The 22,069-nt window shown below is 48.9% G+C and overlaps 1 protein-coding gene across 1 annotated transcript; it reads right to left on the reverse strand.

Annotated features, from left to right (window-relative positions):
- Nucleotides 1-13,257: 13,257 nt before the first annotated feature.
- Nucleotides 13,258-15,040, reverse strand: LOC109770513 (UDP-glycosyltransferase 91C1-like). The gene is made up of 2 exons (XM_020329216.4): nt 14,502-15,040; nt 13,258-14,409 (listed from the first exon to the last, which is right to left on the reverse strand). Exons 1-2 carry the CDS (start codon nt 14,922-14,924, stop codon nt 13,432-13,434), a joined length of 1,401 nt encoding a protein of 466 aa, XP_020184805.3. The 5' UTR covers nt 14,925-15,040; the 3' UTR covers nt 13,258-13,431.
- Between the last annotated feature and the right edge of the window lie 7,029 nt (nt 15,041-22,069).

Raw genomic sequence — 22,069 nt, forward strand, 5'->3', positions numbered from 1 at the left:
TGGTACACTAGCTTGTTCTGTACGCCTTCCCAAGTCTTCGATTTTCTTTCCCTTTTTTTGCGAGGAAGGAAGGAGGACAAAATTGAGAGTTCCTGGGACTCGAACCCAAGACCTCTCGGTTGAAAACCAAGGGTGCTAGTCACTTATGTGGCGAACGTTCCCTATGAGGAGGACGGCAGACGAACGCATTTTCCTCGCAGTTTTCTTCCTATATATAAAAAAGTATGCTACTTGGTGTCCGCTTAGTCAACAAACGATTGTGCCAACCTTGACCGTTGGATTGACATTCAACATCTATCACGTTTCTTCAGTCTCTTCTTCCTCGAGCCGCCAAAGCCAAACCAGCGTCGGCGGGACCGCCTGCTCCCGCCTCCCACGGCTGGTCGTGATCTTCCCCGGCTCATGTTCGTTCCCGTCCGAGGCCTCACCATCGTCCTCCGCCTTGGTTCGCTCGCCACGGCGCCGCCCTCCGGTGTTGTCAACATGGTCAACAACCGAGAGGAATAAGGAGATGACAGTACATGGTGAGGATGACAGTAGGGACCCAGCAGCGCGCGCAGTAATTTTGTTTTTTCGGGACGGAGAAGGGTATCAATTGGGTTGTGTGGGACCCGTGGCCCGTCTAGCCCAGGCTTTTATTTCATATGTTTAGCACATGACCAGCCAAGTTTGTTTTTTTCCTTTCTGAAAATGGCTAGCCAGCTATTTTGTTTTTTGCTGAATAACCAATGTAGGCCTACTTGCTTTTCTACGCCCTGCTGGGCCGGAAATCTTTCAAGACGAGGAGGGATGCATTTTGCCCAGAAAATGGGCTACAAGTAATAAGAAATGGGCTATAAGTAATAATAAATGGGCTGTAAAATGAAAAAATACAGCAAACAGGCAATTAGTTCCAAAATACTGTTTTCTTTCGGATTTTGATATTTTAAATTTCATTGTTTTTGTGCGGGTAAAATTTCATTGAATTTAAATTAAGGTATATTTAGATTTAAAATTAATTTGAATCTGGCTAGAAATTTCGGGCTGTATGCTGTTTGGGACAGATTTGGAGGTTGACTTGTGGGTCTACTAGGTTGACGTGTACTTTGGCTTTGTCAACTTAGTCCACAAACGATTCTAGCAGTAGTGACCGTTGGATGTTAATCCAACGGCCGTGCTGCTTCTTCAATGATCTGATCTTCTTGCTCCAGCCGCCCAAACCAGCTCCGGTGGGACTGCCTGCTCCCGCCTCCCGTGGCCGGCTGTGCTGCCGCACAGGCCGCACCGCCCCACCCTAATTCATTGCTGGCCAGGCCATTCCTCTACTCACCCACACCTCCTGTTATTTTCCGGCGACGGCAGCCGGACCAGTAAACCCTCGTACTCCTCACCGCGTGGGCAACCATTGCCGAGTCTTCCCCGGCTCCGTGTCGTTCCCTTCCTAGGCCTCGCCGTCGTCCACCGCCATGGTGCTCTCGGCGCGGCCTGGTCAACGTGGTCAACGAACGACATCCATCGGCCATGGACTGTACGCGCAAAATAATGATTCCTCCACCTGACAGCTGGGACCCACCGGAAGGGCCTCTGTATTTCGCGAAAAAACGTTCCCCCCGCTGACATGTCGGACCAACCAGCTATATCTTCGCACGCAAGGAAGTGCCTCCTTATTACGCACAAAAAAATGAATACCCCCCTGCTAGCTGGGACACACCATAGTGGGAGGATGACTTGTGGGCCAACTAAGTTGATGGAACGGAGGGCTTTGTCAACTTAGTCAATATGAACGATTCTAGCTCCAGTGACCGTACGATGTCCATCCAACGGCCGTAGTGCTTCTTCAACCTCTGGTCTTGTTGCTCCAGCCGCCCAAAGCAGCACCGGTCGTGCTGCATGCCCCTGCCTCCCGTGGCCGACTGTGCTGCCGCGGAGGCCTCACCGCCCCCTACTATTCCCACCGCTGGCCAGGCCCTGCGGTGACGGCAGCCTCACACCACAGCCGAACCAGTGAACCCTCGTACTCCTCTCCGCGCGGGCTTCCACTGTCGCGTCTTCCCCGGCTCCGCGTCGTCCCCTTCCTAGGCCTCGCCGTCGTCCACTGCCGTGGTGCTCTGGGCGAGGCCTGGTCAACGTGGTCAAGGAACGACTTCCATCGGACGTGGACTGTACGTGGAGAGGCTGACAGCTGGGTCCACGGCCGCAGCAAGGAAGTGCCTCCTTATTACGCGGAAAATAATGATTCCTCCACCTGACAGCTTGGACCCACCGGACGGGCCACTGTATTTCACGGAAAAAACATTTTCCCCTAACTGCTGGGACCCACCAGCTTCATCTTCGCACGCAAGGAAGTGCGTCCGGGGAAAAAACGATTCGCCCCCCTGACTGCTGGGACCCACCAGCTACACCTTCGCACGCAAGGAAGTGCGTCCGGGTAAAAAAACGATTCGCCCCCCTTACTGCTGGGACCCACCGGCTACATCTTCGCACGCAAGGAAGTGCGTCCGGACAAAAAAAATGATTCCACCCCCCTCTCTCCTTGTACATTTGTAACATAGTCACCCTTTTGGGTCCTTAATATACACATGCAGTAGGACGTGCTCCTACTGTCCAACCTTAAAAAAAAAACGATTCGCCCCCTGACTGCTGGGACCCACCAGCTACATCTTCGCAGGCAAGGAAGTGCCTGACAGTCGGGACCCACCTGGTCGAAGCGTACGTAGCGTTGTCATTCTGGTCGCGAACGTGTACGTACATACTGGTCGATGTAGAGGTGCGCACGTGTCGTAGTAGAGGCGCGCACGTGTCATAGTAGAGGCGCGCACGTAGCATGTACACATACGTACAGCGGCCAGGGTGCAAGAAAGAAAATACGGCCACGTATGTGTACATACGGGCAGGGTCTCGAACGCCTACTCGCGCATACGTACGACCAGGGCTCGTGTACATGGCTGGGTCAGAACGGAGAAACAGCATCGTCGTCGTGTTCATGGGGAGGCAACAGAATGCGTCGTGTTCATGGGGAGGCAACGGAATGCGTCGTGTTCATGGGGAGGCAACGGAATGCGTCGTGTTCATGGGGAGGCAACGGAATGCGTCATGTTCATCGGGAGGCAACGGAACGTGTGGGAGCCAACCGGCTGGGTCGGAACGGAATGCGTGGTCGTGTTCATCGGGAGGGCTTGGATGGAACAGGCGATGGAAACGACGCCTGGCATACCGCAAAACGGAGGAAACGGACCTCCTACGTTAGGAACGGGGTCCTGTTGATCGGGAGGGGTGTGGCGTACCGCAAAACGGAGGAAACGGACCTCCTACGGTCGAAACAGGGGTCCTGTTGATCGGGAGGGGTGTGGCGTACCGCAAAACGGACGAAACGGACCTCCTACGGTCGAAACGGGGGTCCTGTTGATCGGGAGGGGTGTGGCGTACCGCAAAACGGACGAAACGGACCTCCTACGGTCGAAACGGGGGTCCTGTTGATCGGGAGGGTTGTGGCGTACCGCAAAACAGACGAAACGGACCTCCTACGGTCGAAACGGGGTTCCTGTTCATCGGGAGGGGTGTGGCGTACTGCAAAACGGGACTCCACGGGATACTGTTCGTCTCCACCGTCGACCTCCTCCAGCCTCCACGGGCTCTTGTTCATCCAGCCTCCACCGTGCGCTACTCCACCGGCTACTGTTCAACCACCCCTCCACGTGCACCCCTCCACCGTCTACTGTTCATCCAGCCCTCCACACCACGGGGTCCTGTTCAACCACCCCTCCACAGGCACCCCTCCACCGTCTACTGTTCATCCAGCCCTCCACACCACGGGGTCCTGTTCATCCAGAGGCAACGCCACCGCTCACTGTTCATCCAACCACCCCCCCCCCCCCCCCGCAACGCTCACTGTTCATCCAATCGATCGGCTCTAGTTAGCAGCAGTAGCGAAGGAATCGCTCGATCGGGTTTGGTTAACAGCCATCGATCGATCGCTCGGGTTCAGTAACGCATAGCCTACAGTGCAATCGCTCGGGTTCAGTTAGAGCCCAACGCCTCGCTCGGGTTCAGTTAGGGCCAACGCCTCACACACACGCGCGTACGTGTACGAGAGAAACGCACATCGCTCGGCCCCCGACCTCCCACTGTAACCGGGAACTCCCCGAAATTTTCCTCCCCCTCACTCCTACCACGGTTTTTTCCGTCATGGACGGCCCAAAGAATGTCATGCAGCTGCGTCTCCGGCCCGCGCAGGACGAAAAGCCCATTTGCTGTCATGATTTTTTGTCATAGAAGTAGGAGCCAACCACATCTATGATGATACCGGGTTTTGTCACAATTATTGTCATAGAAGTGTCATATGTATGACAGAAAAAAATTTTGTTCGGCCCAAAATGTCACGGATGTGTCTTTTTTTTGTAGTGACTCAAGCTGGACATAGTTCGGCCAAGGGCCTCCTGACAAGGAGAGAGACCTTAATGAATTTAGCACATCGCCAAAAGGCGAGTGCTGAAAGATATCCGCGGAGGTAAACTCCATGATCGGCGCCTAATCAGATTCGATAGGCATGGACGCAGGCGGTTCGGGGCCTGTGGCCGGGGACGAATCCGAGGATCCGGCGACACAGGTCCAATAGGAGGTGAAGTCAGTATTCGGCTCTATCGCCACTAAGTGTGTGGCCTCCGAGGCGGGGTCCATCCACCCGTCCTCGGACGGCGCAATAGACTCCGGATCTAGGGCCGGAGTAGCCACAGGTGTGATCTCCCGAACACCGTCCGACGGCAGAGCTAAGCCGTGCTCGTCGTGACTGTGCGGCGCACCTGACATGGGCTCGAATCCGTCAAAGATCAAGTCTCCGTGGATGTCGGCAGTGTAGTTTAAATTTCCAAACCTTACCTGACGGCCAGGGCCGTACCTCTCGATCTGCTCCAGATGGCCAAGCGAGTTGGCCCGCAGTACGAAGCCGCCGAATACGAAGATCTGGCCGGGGAGGAAAACCTCACCCTGGATCGCATCGTTGCCGATGATCGAAGGAGCCATCAAGCCTTGTGGTGACGGCACAGTGGAACTCTCAATGAAAGCAGCAATGTCGGTGTCAAAACCGGCGGATCTCGGGTAGGGGGTGCCGAACTGCGCGTCTAAGGTGGATGGTAACAGGAGGCGGGGGACACGATGTTTACCCAGGTTCGGGCCCTCTCGATGGAGGTAATACGATTGATCTTGATGATATGATTATTACAAGAGTTGATCTACCACGAGATCATAGAGGCTAAACCCTAGAAGCTGGCATATGGTATCATTGTTGTTGTCCTACGGACTGAACCCTCCGGTTTATATAGACACCGGAGGGGGCTAGGGTTCCACAGAGTCGGTTACAAGGGAGGAGATCTATATATCCATATTTCCAAGCTTGCCTTCCACGCCAAGGAGAGTCCCATCCGGACACGGGACGAAGTCTTCAATCTTGTATCTTCATGGTCCAACAGTCCGGCTAATGTATATAGTCCGGCTGTCCGAGGACCCCCTAATCCAGGACTCCCTCAGAGCCTGAAGCCAATGTTGTGCCTGAAGCTCATGTAAAACCTGAAGCCACCTTGAATGCTGAAGCCACTGTTCCCCCTCCAAGGCCTCACATCATGGAACAGGCTTACAATCGTGGCCAGCTTGTCACAATGAGATGGCCCATTTTGGTCCCTCCAACGGCTCCAGGACCACAGTACGACTACCACATTGAGCAGAGGTCCCTCCAAGGCTTCTAGGTGCTGCTACAGCACCAGGATCTTTTAGCGTGAACAGCTTAAGGGAGCACAACACATTCTTTGACAGTGCCAAAAATCCATATACGAAGCCAAAGATCTCATCTGATCGCTTCTGGAGCTATCAGCAGCACAGCTATTACTCCTGCATTTTATACAATCAAGAGCGGATCTTTCCTCACATGCGTCTTGATTGTGAAGCTATTGCCGGGCTGCCCTGTCTTGAAGAAGCACTGGATTGCTTTAGGGATGCTGGTCTTCTACACTTCGTCACTGATAAAGAGCACTGGAATGAAGAGCTTCTGCTGTAGTTCTATGCCACACTTCACATTCGTGGCTACAACAGGGATCCGAAGACATGGATCCTTGAGTGGATGACAGGAGATGTGCACCATGAAGCCAAAGCTCAAGACATCATCGAGCTGTCTTCCCTGCCCACTCCAGGTGAGCTCTATGAGCCTGGTTGTCAGCTACACAGAAATGAGCTGCAGAGTATATTCCAGAAGCCTGAGCCAAATATGAGTCAGATGCTCAGCATGATGAAGCCATTGCCACAAGATGCTGAATATCCCAAGAAATTCTTTGTCAAGGACCTCGAGTACCTACCCCGCACAATTTATCATATTCTGAGGCGGACTCTATGGCCAATCAAGGGATATTCTTCCGAAGCCAAACTTGAAGGCACCATGAAGACTTTGGTATTCTATATTGTCAATGGCATCAGATTCAATACCCAGGATTTCTTCATCAGGAAACTTGCTGCATCTGGGATTGATCTATTTGGCTTGAAATTTTATGCTCCATGGTGATGCGCCTGATCAAACTCCACTCATCTGTTGACTATCAGCCCTCAGCGCGCAACCATCTTGTATTTCTGCCAAAGGTTGATCTGTCAGTTGAAGCCATCTACCCTGAGCCTGCCAAAGAACCCCTATATCTTCATAATGTTGATCGTCAAAGCTTCACCCAACCACTAGAAGGTATTCATGTTCCAAATGTTGTTACTCATGCGTACCCTCTGGCTGGCAATATGCATGAGCCACATCGTGCCAACACTGAAGCCACTGCCAGTACAATCGCTCAAAGGCCTCGGAAGCGTTCTCGCGTTCTCAACGACCGAGAGCTTCTTGTGGCCTTACATCAGAAGTAGGACAAGCATCATGACTGGCTAAAGCGTCAGATGCAGAGTATCTTGATGGACGTCAATCACATCAGAAACTTGGCCACCAAGAACTCGTTTGTAGCCCATGAAGCCTGTCTGCGGTCTTGGAAGAGTCTCACACTGCTATGCCCTGAAGAAGATCTTCGCGAAGATGGCTTCATAGAAGGCTTCAAATTTGACTCCAGATCTCCACACAATGCAAGCTGGCGCCGCACTCCATCTATAGAAGATTCCGAGTGTTCATCTTCGGCTGCAACTGTTGTTGCGAGAGTCGTCGATAAAGAAGACGACGCCACTTCACCGACCGTGGCTGCACTGCATCTCGATGCTGCACTAGGCCCTTCTGCACCATTGAACTCTAGTGTCGACCCTGCACCTTCATCTACTCCTGATGGGAACGAGTAGATACTCTATGTCTTCAAACCTTTTTGGTCCTTCCTGACAAAAGGGGGAGAAGCATATGAGTTGATAGTCTTCAAGCGGGTCCTTATGGGGGGTTGCTATATTTTCCCAAGTGTTTACAACTCTCGTCTTCTGATACATTTGGTTCTTCGGGTTGTAACACTTAAACTCGATGGTCGTCTGCTACTTCTTATGCTACCTAGTGATGCGATGATAAATTCCGCATGAAGCTATTCCGTAGACGTCCATTTTTCATTTTGCATGTCATTATCTTCGTTATATCTTTATATGCATGATGAATTGTCTTCATAAGTTGAAGAGGATCTCCACAAAGTAAAACCTACCATGTGCATTTGCATTCAAAGGCAAACTACTTATATGCACATCTTCAGGGGGAGCCTTTTGCTACTTATGAAGACAATGGCTTTATCCCTAAACTTTCACATACTTTTATCCCCGTTGAAAACTTCAACCAGTTTGTCATCAATCACCAAAAAGGGGGAGATTGTAAGTGCATCTAGTGCCACCCCTAGTTGGTTTTGGAGTATTGACGACAGACTTGGTTGAGGGACTAATGTGTTTGTGAGAATTGCAGGATAACACAGGTAATAGTCCCTCATTGATTCGATTTACCTACCAGAGATGACCCCTAAAAATGTGTGAAGACATTGAAGACAATGGTGGTTGTGAAGATATTCACAACGAAGATTATGACTCGAGAAGACATTCACGTGAAGACTATGGTGTGCGAAGACATAGTTGTTTCGTAGTTTTCTTTTCTTCTTTGTTGAGTCATAGGAACCAACGCACTGTTAAGTGGGGTCCTAGTGAATAAAGTCAGAGTGACTGATGTGATGCTCAACCAAATCCTATGTCTTCAAGCGAAGACAATGAGAGCAAATCTTATCCAAAGTTGGATGAGTCGGCATTACTTGTAGCCCAAGTCAAGTTGCCGCGTGTGTTTGAAATCTGGCCGTTGGACACGTGTCAGTTCCTTAGTGACCCAGGGTCATTTTGGACAAATCAGGTCGGGTTGCCTCCTGGCTATAAATAGCCCACCCCCTACACCATAAATTGGTGGCTGCTCAGAGTTAGTGCATGGCTTTTGTCGTTTGAGAGCAACCCACCTCTGAAGCATTTGAGAGAGAGATCCTTGCGAGGACAAAGCCCAAAACACCCAGAGCCAAAGAGTGTTAGGCATCACTGAAGTCTTTTTGTCCGCGTGATCTGAAGACTTGTTACACTTGAGGACTGTGAATCCTCAAGCCAGTTAGGCGTCGCGTTCTGAGCATCCAAGAGTCATTGTGGATTGCCGGTGAACAAAGTCTGTGAAGGTTTGGAAGTCTACCTTGAAGACTTACCAGAGTGATGGCCGAGGACTAAGTGTCCTTAGCTCAAGGGGAATAAGGTGAAGACGCGGTCTTCTGAGTTAAATCTCAGCCTCCCTAACCAGACGTACAGTTGTCACAACAACTGGAACTGGTCCAACAAATCCCTGTCCTCCCCAAGCAACTGGTTCTATCTCTTATCTTTCCTTACTTATAGTTTGTCTTCGTGAAGTCATTGCCTGCTTGCATTATCTGATTGACTTCACTGTGTGAAGACTGTTGTTGTTTGGCTCCATCCTATCTTCCACCCTGATCCATACTACCTAGCTGCTGATAGTCTTCATGCTTTATCTTCATTACTTATTTGACTATGGCCTGTCTAGTGTAGTTTACCTTCCGCTGCATATCAATAGGTTCATTTCTATTGTTTGTCTTCAAAGCCCCCGTGTTTTGAAGACTTTCATAAAATTCACCTATTCACCCCCCTCTAGCCGATAACTAGCACTTTCAGTTATGAATTTTCAAAGAACTTTGACCATTACTTTGAAATTTCATAACAAGTTCATATGAACTCTGAAAAATGCAAATAAGATACTAGAACGTTTAGAAAAATATCACCTATAATTTTTCTTTTTATTCATGAAAATTTATTGTTTATACCTTTTTATGCTTAATAATATTAATAACATTAATAACCTCGGGTAGTTTTTTTTACTGAATGAAATTACATGCACATGAAGGTAATGTTTTTCTGAGCATTTGATATCTTATTTGCATTATTACGAGTTCATATGAATTTGTTATGAATTTTTGAAGTATTGGTCAAAGGGCACTTGGATGACCACACACACAAATCTAAAGTAAAAAATGAGCAGAGTCAAAAAGTAAGGGCAAAACACGTGGGGTGGTTCTGACTAAGGAAAAAAATGCATTTGGCCCTTTTTTCTTCTGAGATGTTGCTGTGGAGCCTTGACTAACCAAAAATGTTTAGAAATGACTATAGCTTTTTGTTTTGATTGAAGGCACGATCACGATGATTCCTTCGGGGTCCAAAAGCCGGTACAAATAAACTCTGAACAAAATTTGAATTAATAGAAAGAGTATATATTTAAGATATTTTTATGTAGTTTTCAAGACTTTCTTATCCCAGCAATTAAGTTTGAAACTTTTACAGACCTTAAAACATGTCATAATTTCACTCACAAATCCGATAAAATATGCGCACTAAAATTTGAATTGTTATTTTGTATTGAGAGTCCTTTATTTGTGAATAAACATATTGTTCACTTATTGTGATTATAGTAGAGTAAATCAAAATTTAATTTACGAGACACACAAGACGTCAAGTTAGGGTTTAAGCCTGGTGGGCAAGGCTCGGCCATCACCTTTGTACCCACAAGCCAGTATTGGTTAACAAAAGTGAGTGTACACATATCCTAAAATAAGGACTACTAACAAACTTTGAATTAGTAGAAAGTGCACATATTCAAAGACTTTCATGTATTTTTTTACTGACGAGGCTTGCAATCCCAAAAATGTGGATACCGGGACTGTGATTATCAATTGTGTTTGGTATGTAAATCTTTTATATGCAAATAAACAGGATTTCCCCTTATCCAGAGTATTTTCTAAAGCATTAAAATCACATTTAACTTGTATATTAAAAGCATATGACCTATAAAATTGAAAATGCAAAAAACAACAATATAAATTGATGGTGATTTTAAATTATCCTTTCATGTTTCTAGTTTCCACCTTTTAAGGTCATTGCATACCCGTTGGAGCACATTTATTAGCATTTCCCCCCGAAAAGGAGGGTTAACCCTCGACTCCACATCGATCGCTGCACACAACCATCTCTTATTTCTAAATGTGAAGTTCAACACAAAGTCATAAACAGGAAAATAAAAACCAAGTCCATCACAACCAAAACGCAAAACATGACACACTCATGCTCCACTTTTATTGGAGCACATCCATTAAGCATGCTACAAGTGTTAAATGGAAGTGGAATGAACTAATCTAATGTAAAAATACAAAATAAATATGCTTGCGAAATGCGAAACACAACAAGTGTGGCCTAAATTATTTGAATTGATCTATTCAGACAACTCGGTTGAGTGAATTTTTCTTCGAGCATGAGGTTCACACAGTAAGGATTGTCGAGAAAGTATTAATGAATGGCCCTTGTCACATCTCCGAGCTGACATCTCATACATGATACTACACAGCTTAGTTGGCTACGCTATCTCTCCTTCGTAAGTCCGTCCGAACCTGGTTCAAATCATTGTCCGACTCCCACAAGTATACATCAACCAATCACCTTGCCATTGTATGTACCCGTCATTACTATATCCAGCCTCGACGCTTGCTAGGCCATAGCATGTCGACCTAATGGTTGTTTTCTCTACAATAACATTTACGCCATATGTGGGGATGCACTTACTTGAAGTCATGTCTCCTCAACCTTTTCGCAACTTGGCAAATCGGCAGCCCTGGATAATCCAAAGTCACCATCTCCTTACATGGCTCATTACATCAAAGCAAGACCTCATAAAAGAATGGCTAAGAAGGCGTAAGAAGTTCCAGGCCCATAAGGAGAAAGGCAACAAGAGCGCAATCGAGAATCAAGCCTTGCACTTACCACTTAGGATCATCCTAATGGCAAGTGAAGCACTCACAAGAATGCCCACTACCATGATACCTCCTTTGAACACTGAAGGTTGGGGATTGCCGAAAACCACTTACAAGATCTATGACAAACTTCTTGCTCATATAAATTCCCTCATTATGCTAAAACATCATACCTTAAGGCAATCCAAGTGGCCAGAGAGCCACAATGAGAAACTCAGACTTCCGACTCCCACTTAGTTTTTTCATGCACCAACACCTAGCCGCCACAACAAATCACTCATAACAAATTAACAGACGCCCAAAGAAGCAAAGGAAAAAAGCATGGGAAACAAAATGACTCCAACGCCAATCACATTTCTCACATGCCTCTCTTTGCTCGCCCAGCAAGCATGAATGGTTCAGCTCCTACTTCTTTGACAAAGGGCAAGGTAACAACCCCCCCCCCCCCCCCCAAACTGCGAGAAAATGCCCTCAATATATTAATGAAAGATAATCCAACGAGACTATCACAAAAGGATAGTGATCCCTTGTCGAGCAATAATTTCTCGAACTGTCAACCACTGTGAGAGCCCTCTATATGATCAAACTCATAGGTCTTGAAGATGTTCTACGAGTTCTGACAAGAATAGTGGCCACTCTCAAAGCCAACGTCACCGGGACTAAGGTCGCAAGCATTCTTGTAACTCTCCCAATAGAAATCCAAGGAACAACGTCCTCGTTATATTTGTGGCATGAAGCTATGGAGTTGTACTTCGGAGAATCCGACCCACAACAATTCATCGAGATCTTATCCACGGTTGTTCGGGCTGGAGGGGGAGGAACAACTGAGATGTGCAATATTTTTCCTGCTAGCGCTATTTGGAATGACTCGGATTTGGTTTCACAATCAAAGCAAGAACTCCATCAAGATATGGACATATTTCCCCATAAACTTCTAAGGAAATTTGATACAACCATTGACTTCATACGAGCTATAGATTGTCTAAAATACAAAGAGAGCCTCTTTGAAACTACTTCAACTGATTCTCGCAAGCAAGAAGCCAAATTGCCAAGGCCCTGATCACCGGCTTAGCCCCATGTATCTTCCATGGGCTCTTAGTGGCGTTGGTGACCTTCTAATGTTGGCGGGCATGCTATGGTATGTTCCCGCGTATACATGGTATGGACGGTTGCATATTGATGTCCACTTCGGGGCTATGAGCTCCTATGACTGTCGTGGCGTGATGATCTAGTTTGCAGCAATGCCTTCTTCATTGAAAATGGAGACGACGGGACAAGGTGACTTAAGTTTGGTGGTGCTCTTGAACACAGGGTCTCGAGCTCCGGAGTGAAAACTCTAGGTTTGTCATGCACTTGTTGTACCCGACAATGATAGTGTCTCCATATCATCCCCTTATTGGAGGTAATGTACGTAGTTTGCTCGAACTTTCTTTTGGGGGTGAAATTCTAAGATATAGTCTCTATGGGTGGGTCTGGCAGTGACAACACATATGCGTCGTTTCTTTATTGGAGGCATCGTTATTAAAGCATTTTCCCCATAATCTGGTTGCTGTCATTGATGGTGGTTGATTTTGCTGCATGTTGTAGTTTACTTCGACGTGAGTTTCACAGGCCATTGATTTTTCCCTTCTATTTTCTTGGTGTGTGTCTTGATCTTGCCTATGTGCATTATAGTCATGCTGACACTGGATGTGCTCATGATGCTTGTATTCTTTTGATATGATATTATGAATTAATAAAAACACTCTTTATTGAAAAACCAGTTCGGCACACTCGTCGACACTTTGATGGGTTGCTCATGTGTGCACCACGTCACATATGTGTAGCACCACCTAGTGAGAAAGAAAATATACGCTGGGCCATTTCTACAAAGGTATGGCTAAGTTTTAGTCAACCGAGACTTAACTAAGTCTAAGTCAAGTGACATAACATGTAAGAAATAAAAAAATTTAAAAACAATTTTTTTCACGGATCTTCACATAAGATCCGATGAATATAGCATCGACTGAGACTTAACTTTCAGTCGACTGAGATTTAGCAATCTCGTTTCTACAATTCTGAGCGAAAATATACACCACATATGCTACAGTTTCAGTGTTTCATCACCTTCAGAATGAAAAACAAAAAATACAGTAGCTGTAGAAAAGCAAACATGCATGAAAGTATCAAACACAAAAATTTCCCTTATTGTTCACGAAGTAACGGCCGTAGTGGCTTTGCCATCAGTTGCAATTGCGGCGCCGTGAGATCGAAGGTGTTGCACAAATTCGTCGATGTACCGCTCCTGCCGTTCCGAATTAGCTACGACCTCCTGCATCTTCGCTGCACCTGCCACGAATCTCCTCCTTGCCTCCCCGTCAACCATGACGTCCCGGACCGCGCTCGCGATGCCATGACGGTCGAACGACCCATCGCTCTCGTCCCTCGCCACCTGCAACCCCGCCATCTTGGCCTCCATTTGGCGCGCATTCGGGCCTTGGTCGCCGAAGATGGGCAGCATGACGAGTGGGTGCCCAAACAGGAGCCCTTCGATCAGCGAGTTCTGGCCGCAGTGCGTCAGGAACCCGCCCACGGCGGGGTGCGCCAGGATGCTCATCTGAGGAACCCACCCCGTGGTCACCAGCCCCTGGCCGCGAGCGCGCTCTTGGAAACCCGGTGGAAGCATGTCGGCTCCGTCATCTAGGACGGCGGCGCCGCTGGGCTTCCGGAGAGCCCAGAGGAAGCGCGTCCCGGCGAGCTCCAGCCCGAGGGCGAGCTCGTGTACCTGCTCCAGGGGCAGCGGAACTTCGCTCCCCAGCGCCACGTACACCACCGAGCCGGGCGACTGCGCGTCCAGCCAGCGCACGGTGGCGTGCTCTGATGATTCATTGGTGCCGCCGGCACGACGGCCTCCGTCGGGTGACGGTGGGAGAAGGCCGAGAGGCACGACCGGCATGCCGAGGAGCGGTTGCACCAGCGGGAAGGACTCGGGCTCCCACTCCACGCAGCTCCGGATGACCCCGAGCGCGGACCTCTCTTTCGTCAACAGCCAGCGCTGGGCGAGGGACATACCCGATGCGCCTTGGTCGCCGTACATGGGAGCCATGTCCTCCTGCTCGTAACGAGGGCGGGTCTCGGCGCGCGCAATAGCGATCACAGCAGCGGTCGGGAGAAGCATCGCGCATGGCACCTGATTGATTGAGCATCGAGCTAGATTTGACATGTGCATGGGATGGAATTAATGGAACGAAGCGAGCAGCGCGCGGGGCAGGTGAGCCGAACCTTGTGCTGGACGGCGGCGGCGGCGACCCAGTGGTGGAAGCTGTCGGCGATGACCCAGTGAGGCCTCGTGCCCTCATCGGCGCACGCGGCGGCCATGAACTCGGCGAAGGGCGCGGCGAGGCCGTCGAAGGCTTTGAAGTGGAGCTCCCGCTGGTCGACGGGGACGTCGTTGGTGGACTCGGCGCCGTCAGGGAGGCCGTCGACGCGCGGCAGCGGGAGCGCGACGAGGTCGACGCGCGGCGCCGCGGCCGGGCGCAGCGGCGGGAGGCGAGCGAGGTTGCGCGGCGTGGAGACGTATGACACGCGGTGGCCTCGCGACGCCAGCCGCTCGGCGAGCTCCAGGTACGGGAGCATGTGGCCGAAGGCGAGCCAGGGGACGATCACGACGCGCAGCGGCGAGGAGGAGGACCCGGCGCTGTCCATGGCGGGGATCAGGAGCTAGCTCGGCCTGCTTGACGACGGGCCGTGTGTTCAAGTACACACCAAATCTCAAAGTTGGAGTACTTTGTTTCTTATTTTGTTCAGTGTCGAACGTTAAATAAGTTCCACGGCATCCACCATCCGACTATTATCGCCACTTGCAATCTGCAGCCTCACCAGTATGATAGTGGTGTGTCTAGAGTATGTCCAGTGGGCCCATGATGGTCCCACCATGAATATCGACAGAGAGGTAACCAGTACGTGGTGTACGAGAATGAAGGCAGCCTGACACCAACTGGTACGAGCGAAACTATTTGCAATTATGATCTATGTTGACGCTTGAACCGCTACTTTGATGCATGATGCTCGACGGAGTATCATGCATGATGCATCGGTAGATCTAGCAGGCCATGTATGTACGCACATCACATCTATGTACTATACATGATGGGCAAGTTGTCTAAAGAAAAAGATGATTGGCAACGCAAGCGTGGCGCGCTAAAAAAGCGATTACAGCGTCGGAATCGTGAGTTTTTTGCGCACCAGAGCGCTGGCTCCAGCGCCCGCTGCAAAATATAGCGTGCGCGAGCCGCTCCAGCGGACACGTTATATTTGTTTTCTTTTCTACTACGACTCGATACACATTCGGCTCCAATAAAACGATAGATAAAAACGATAGATAGATAGATAGATAGATAGATAGATACACATTCCGCTCCAATAAAACGATAGATAGATAGATAGATAGATAGATAAAAAAGATACATAGATAGTGCATACATAGTTCATAGCCTCCTCCAACGATAGATAAAACGATAGATAAAAAAAAGCTACTCCTCGTCATCCTCCTCCGACTCGGACTCCGCCTCAGTGATGTCCTCCTCCGACGTCTTAATGAAGGCGTCACAGTACCGATCATCTTCGGAGTCCCAGGACGACGCTGCTCCTAGCTCGATGTTGAATTGAGCGGCCGCCTTCTGCGTACGCCGGTCCTCGCGATAGGTGGCTCGCTCCGCCCTCCTTTGCGTGAAGAACTGCTGCTCGTTGATGACGTCCTGCAGGAAGGGTTGGCGCCACAGTTCCATGGCTTCCTCGTCCATCTCGGGAGGCTGAGACGGCGCTCCCGCCTCTGGTTCTCGCGACAATCTTCGTCGGTGATAAGCCGCGGGGAAGGCGCCCGCTCCCGCGTCGGCACCTCCGGGAAGCTCATGTCCGTACGAGACTGCCGGAGGCGCCACGCCGCCATGTCGTATGCGCGAGCGGCCTCGTGGGCGGTGTCAAAGGTGCCGAGGCCGAGGCGCATGTCGCCGGACCGGATCTCGGCGGAGAGGGCGCCGCAAGGGCGCGTGCGGACACCGCAGTAGCCCGAAACTCCCCGGCGGCGCGGCGGCATGGTGGCGCTGCGGTGGTGCGTCGGCAGCGAGGCGAGAAAGCGGCAGAGGGAGCGGGGAGAGAGCGGCAGAGGGCGCGTGGCGAGGTGGAGAGCGGTGGGAGGGCGCGTAGGTGGGCGCTTCATTTATAAAGCGCGTCGGACGCCGCGCGCCCGGCCGCTTTTTCGCACGCGCCTGAGTTTCCCGCCACCGTTAGAGCGCGCGAACCCGCCCCGTGCGCGCTAAAACTGTCTTTTACCCAGCGTGCGTTTTTTTGCAGTCACTGTTGGAGATGCTTTAATGCCAACTCGAACCGTTGATCCTAAATGGACGTTCGATTTGTCCAGATTTTATATGTGTGGGACATAAAAACGCACAACGGATGCAGACGGATAGGCGAACACGGCCTTTGCACCCAATGATGCTACCGCATTTGAAGCGGACACACCTGTTTGTGCAAATAAAGAATTTATCAAATAGATCAAGTATTAGTTGGAGCTGTACGAAGCACGCCATGGATAGATGCCCGTGGCCAGAGGTGCCTCGCCGGGGGTGGCCGCGCACAGGAGGCAACTAGCGACACCACCGTGTTATGATGATCTCTCTCCCGTTCGAACCCAACGGGTCGAGCGGCCCCCTGACTCGCGCTCTGATCGGGGGCGCCCAACCAAATCATGGTTGATGGGCCCCTGTGACCCGCGCTATATAAACAGAGGTGGGGGCCGGGGCACGGGATACGAGATTCACCACTGCCGCAAACCCCACCAACACTTCTTACCGATCTAGGGTTAGTGTGGTGCTCACGGGAGGACACCACCGCCACCATCTCTCTGCCATCACCGGCCACTACTTCACCATGGCCGGCACCGGCTCGAGCTCTTCAACCCAAGGAGAAGGTAGGGCTACCGGATTGATCTAGCCTAACCGATCCAAAGTGACCTATCAAAGGTATCAGCCAGATTGGTTTAGGTTTTCCAGTAGGAAAATGAAACGGGAGTTCTAATCCCGCAAAAGAATCCCCTCTCCTAGAACCCTAATCGACAGGGCAATGAATGAATCCTCAACGAAAAAAGTAGCGCCGCCGCAAGGCCGCGCCGTTCCTCTCGATCCAGACGGGCATTGGCAAGTTGAGCCGTTCGGAAGAAGAACACATCCTGCAAAGCGCAAAGGGGCACTGCAACCACACCGTTCGACGGCGGCGCGCTTCCGCTAAGGGAAACGCGTCACCGGCGAAGGGGAGGCAACGGCGCCACGGATCATCGCCGGACGCACAGGGGAGCAGGGAAGGGCTCCGTTGCGCCTCACTCGCCTCTCTCTGCCATTGGATTCGGTGGATGGGGAGAGTGCGCCGCGGCGCAGCGCAGTGGTCGTTGACGCCGTCGCCGGCGCAGCGCGATGCCCAGCTATGCGGGACAGAGCAAACGACGGAGATAGGAGAACATAAAGGAGGAAAGGAAAGGGCGGCGCGGCTCGGCGCTGTGGCCATCGACGCCGTTGCCGGCGACCGGCCGGCGCGATGGCCGAGCGGCCGACGAGAACGGCGCGCATAGAGGAGGAGGAGAGAACGAAGGCGAGCGGCGCGTGAGGGGAAGAATGATTTAGGGCTTCCCCTCCGCCTCGCTGACGAGCTGTTTTGACCGAGCGAAATCGACGCTCGGTCATCTGATTGCATCGGATGACCCAGAAAGAATCCCTAGCGCCCGGCTGGGCCTTTGGGCCGAAAGGGGGAGCCGACTGGTGATACGTCTCCAATGTATCTATAATTTTTGATTGTTTCATGCTATTATATATTCTGTTTTGGATGATTAATGGGTTTTATTATACACTTTTATATTATTTTTGGGAATAACCTATTAACCGGAGGCCTAGCCGAAATTGCTGTTTTTTGTGTGCCTATTTCAGTGTTTCGCAGAAAAAGAATATCAAACGGAGTCCAAACAGAATGAAACCTTCGGGAACGTGATTTTCGGAACAAACTTGATCCAGAGGACTTGGAGTGGACGTCAAGCAATCAACGAGGAGGCCACGAGGCAGGGGGCGCGCCCTCCACCCTCGTAGGCCCCTCGTGGCTCCACCGACCTACTTCTTCCTCCTATATATACCTACGTACCCCCAAACCATCAGCAGAGGAGCCAAAACCCTATTTCCACTGCCGCAACCTTCTGTACCCGTGAGATCCCATCTTGGGGCCTTTTCCGGCGCTCCGCCGGAGGGGGCATTGATCACGGAGGGCTTCTACATCAACACCATAGCCTCTCCGATGATGTGTGAGTAGTTTACCTCAGACCTTCGGGTCCATAGTTATTAGCTAGATGGCTTCTTCTCTCTCTTTGGATCTCAATACAAAGTTCTCCTCGATTCGCTTGGAGATCTATTTGATGTAATCTTCTTTTGCGGTGTGTTTGTCGAGATCCGATGAATTGTGGGTTTATGATCAAGATTATCTATGAACAATATTTGAATCTTTTCTGAATTCTTTTATGTATGATTTGTTATCTTTGCAAGTCTCTTCGAATTATCAGTTTGGTTTGGCCTACAAGATTGATCTTTCTTGCAATGGGAGAAGTGCTTAGCTTTGGGTTCAATCTTGCGGTGCTGATCCCAGTGACAGTAGGGGAAACGACACGTATTGTATTGTTGCCATCGAGGATAAAAAGATGGGGTTTATATCATATTGCATGAGTTTATCCCTCTACATCATGTCATCTTGCTTAAAGTGTTACTCCGTTCTTATGAACTTAATACTCTAGATGCATGCTGGATAGCGGTCGATGTGTGGAGTAATAGTAGTAGATGCAGGCAGGAGTCGGTCTACTTATCACGGACGTGATGCCTATATACATGATCATACCTAGATATTCTCATGACTATGCTCAATTCTATCAATTGCTCGACAGTAATTTGTTTACCCACCGTAATACTTATGCTATCTTGAGAGAAGCCACTAGTGAAACCTATGGCCCCCGGGTCTATTCTCTATCATATTAATCTACCGTTATTTCTATTACTGTTTATTTTGCTTTCTTTACTTCTAGTCTTTATCATAAAAATACCAAAAATATTATCTTATCATCTCTATCAGATCTCACTTTTGCAAGTGGTCGTGAAGGGATTGACAACCCCTTTATCGCGTTGGTTGCAACGTTCTTATCTGTTTGTGTAGGTACGAGGGACTTGAGCGTGGTCTCCTACTGGATTGATACCTTGGTTCTCAAAAACTGAGGGAAATACTTACGCTACTTTACTGCATCACACTTTCCTCTTCAAGGGAAGACCAACGCAGTGCTCAAGAGGTAGCAACTGGGCCCAGGCCGCCAGCCGCCGCGGGTGGGCTAGGCCAAGGCCGCAGCTTAGCCGTGCGCGCTAGGCTGTGCTGCCGCTAATTTTTTTGTTTTTTCAGAGTATAGAAAATTTTCTGAAAAGAAATGTTCATGAATTTTTATAAAGAAAATAATAAACAACAACAAAAACAAAGCCTTTAGTCCCAAACAAATTGGGGTAGGCTAGAGGTGAAACCCATAAGATCTCGCAACCAACTCATCGCTCTGGCACATGGATAGCAAGCTTCCACGCACCCCTGTCCATAGCTAGCTCTTTGGTGATACTCCAATCCTTCAGGTCTCTCTTAACGGACTCCTCCCATGTCAAATTCGGTCTACCCCGCCCTCTCTTGACATTCTCCGCACGCGTTAGCCGTCCGCTATGCACTGGAGCTTTTGGAGGCCTGCACTGAATATGCCCAAACCATCTCATACGATGTTGGACAAGCTTCTCTTCAGTTGGTGCTACCCCAACTCTATCTCGTATAACATCATTCCGGACTCAATCCTTCCTCGTGTGGCCACACATCCATCTCAACATACGCATCTCCGCCACACCTAACTGTTGAACATGTTGCCTTTTAGTCGGCCAACAATCAGCGCCATACAACATTGCGGGTCGAACCTCCGTCCTGTAGAACTTGCCCTTTACCTTTTGTGGCACTCTCTTGTCACAGAGAATGCCAGAAGCTTGGCGCCACTTCATCCATCCGGCTTTGATTCGATGGTTCACATCTTCATCAATACAAGTTCATGATTTTTTATTCGGTCAAAGAAAAGTTTTTGTAAAGAGTAAAAAGTTCATGATTTTTTCATGTTTGTCCGCTGCGTAAATGATTAGTAGTGCTCTTTTACAAAGAAAATAAAAGTTTACATAGAAATAAGTTTTTAAGAGCATGTTAAAAGTGATTATTAAAATGAATATGATTATGTTATTTATTTTTATGACCAATGTTGTTAATAACATGATCATGTTTTATTATTGAATTTAAAGGTGCATTTATTTCTAATATTTTGCCCAACGGTAATATAGATTTAATTGCATAGATAATTGTATGTTTAATTTGACCAATGTTATATTAATGCATATGATTGTTATACTGATCTCACCTAAATTGTGATTTCAGGAGGCTCCCACTTGATGAGTTGCCTAAAAGATGTTCCGACACTCAGAGGTGACAATTACACTGAGTGGAGGAAGAAAGTAGAACTGGCATTTGTCTGTGCTGAGCTGGACTGGGTTGTGGACACTCCACAGCCGGTCAGACCTACAGAGCCAGTCAGATAGGCCACTGATGATGATGCTGCATGGGATAAAAAGAGGGGGGATCATGCTCTTGTGGAAATGTTATATTCCATAGAAAACCAAAAGTGGGTCAATGCAAACAAAAAGTGCATGGCATTTATAAATAATACAATTGAGAGCACCATTGTGGGCTCCATTGCGGAGTGCACTTCCGCAGGGGAGTTGCTTACAAAGATAAAGTGTCAGTTCACTGGCTCTTCAAAGATATATGCCACCCAGGTGTTAAAGCAACTGGTGACAGAAAACTACACAGGTGGTAGTCATGGAATAAGAGAGCACATCCTCAGGATGAGCAACATGACAGCAAAGCTTAAGCCCATGGATGAGGACCTGGAGATCAAACCAGCGCTCCTGGTCCACCTGGTCATGGCTTCACTACCAAACGAGTTTGAAACTTTTGTTGTAAACTACAATATGTCACCTGGAACATGGGACATTGAAAAGACAATAGCAATGTGTGTCCAAGAAGAGGACAGACTCAAAGCCTCACATGGTGGTTCACTCAACTATGTGAAGGATCATAAGAAAAAGAATTACAGTCAAAACAACAAAAGTTCCCCCTCAAAGCCACATGGTAAAGCTCCCTATCAGCATCAGCAGAAGTCTTTCCCAGTGGACAAAGACACCTGTCTCCACTGTAAGAAGACCGGGCATTACAAGAAAGACTGCCCTGATTGGCTAAAGTCAATCATGGCAAAAAGAGGTAACAGTATAGTTTCCTTTGTAAATGAATCCTTGTATACACAGTTTTCGAAATCTACTTGGTGGATTGACTCAGGAGCAATTGTTCATGTTGCAAATTCTTTACAGGGATTCCATTCGACACGGACTATGCAAAGAAGCGAAAGACGCATTGAAGTGGCAAAGAGAGTTGAAGCAGAAGTTGCAGCTGTCGGCGACATCTCCTTGGAGTTAGCCGATGGATTCAAGCTTCTGCTTAGAGATGTTTTATATGTTCCATCATGTCATAGAAACTTGATTAGTGTTTCATGTTTGGACAAAGATAATTATGAATGTTATTTTGGACATGGAAAGTGTGCCATGTGGTTTAATAATGCTTATGTGGGTGATGCTTTACTACATGATGAGCTTTATTTATTATTTCTACGTGAAAAAATGCATTCTGTGTTTAATGTGAATGAGCATGTCGCG

The sequence above is a fragment of the Aegilops tauschii genome, chromosome 5, assembly GCF_002575655.3.
Source record: "Aegilops tauschii subsp. strangulata cultivar AL8/78 chromosome 5, Aet v6.0, whole genome shotgun sequence".
Lineage (NCBI taxonomy): Eukaryota > Viridiplantae > Streptophyta > Magnoliopsida > Poales > Poaceae > Aegilops > Aegilops tauschii.

What these genes read in the sequence shown, in the direction of transcription:
- LOC109770513 (XM_020329216.4), bottom strand. Translation starts at nt 14,924, where the DNA reads ATGGACAGCGCCGGGTCCTCCTCCTCGCCGCTGCGCGTCGTGATCGTC. An exon ending in CCGCCGCCGTCCAGCACAAG is followed by an intron (nt 14,410 to 14,501) that starts GTTCGGCTCACC and finishes TCAATCAATCAG; the next exon opens with GTGCCATGCGCGATGCTTCT.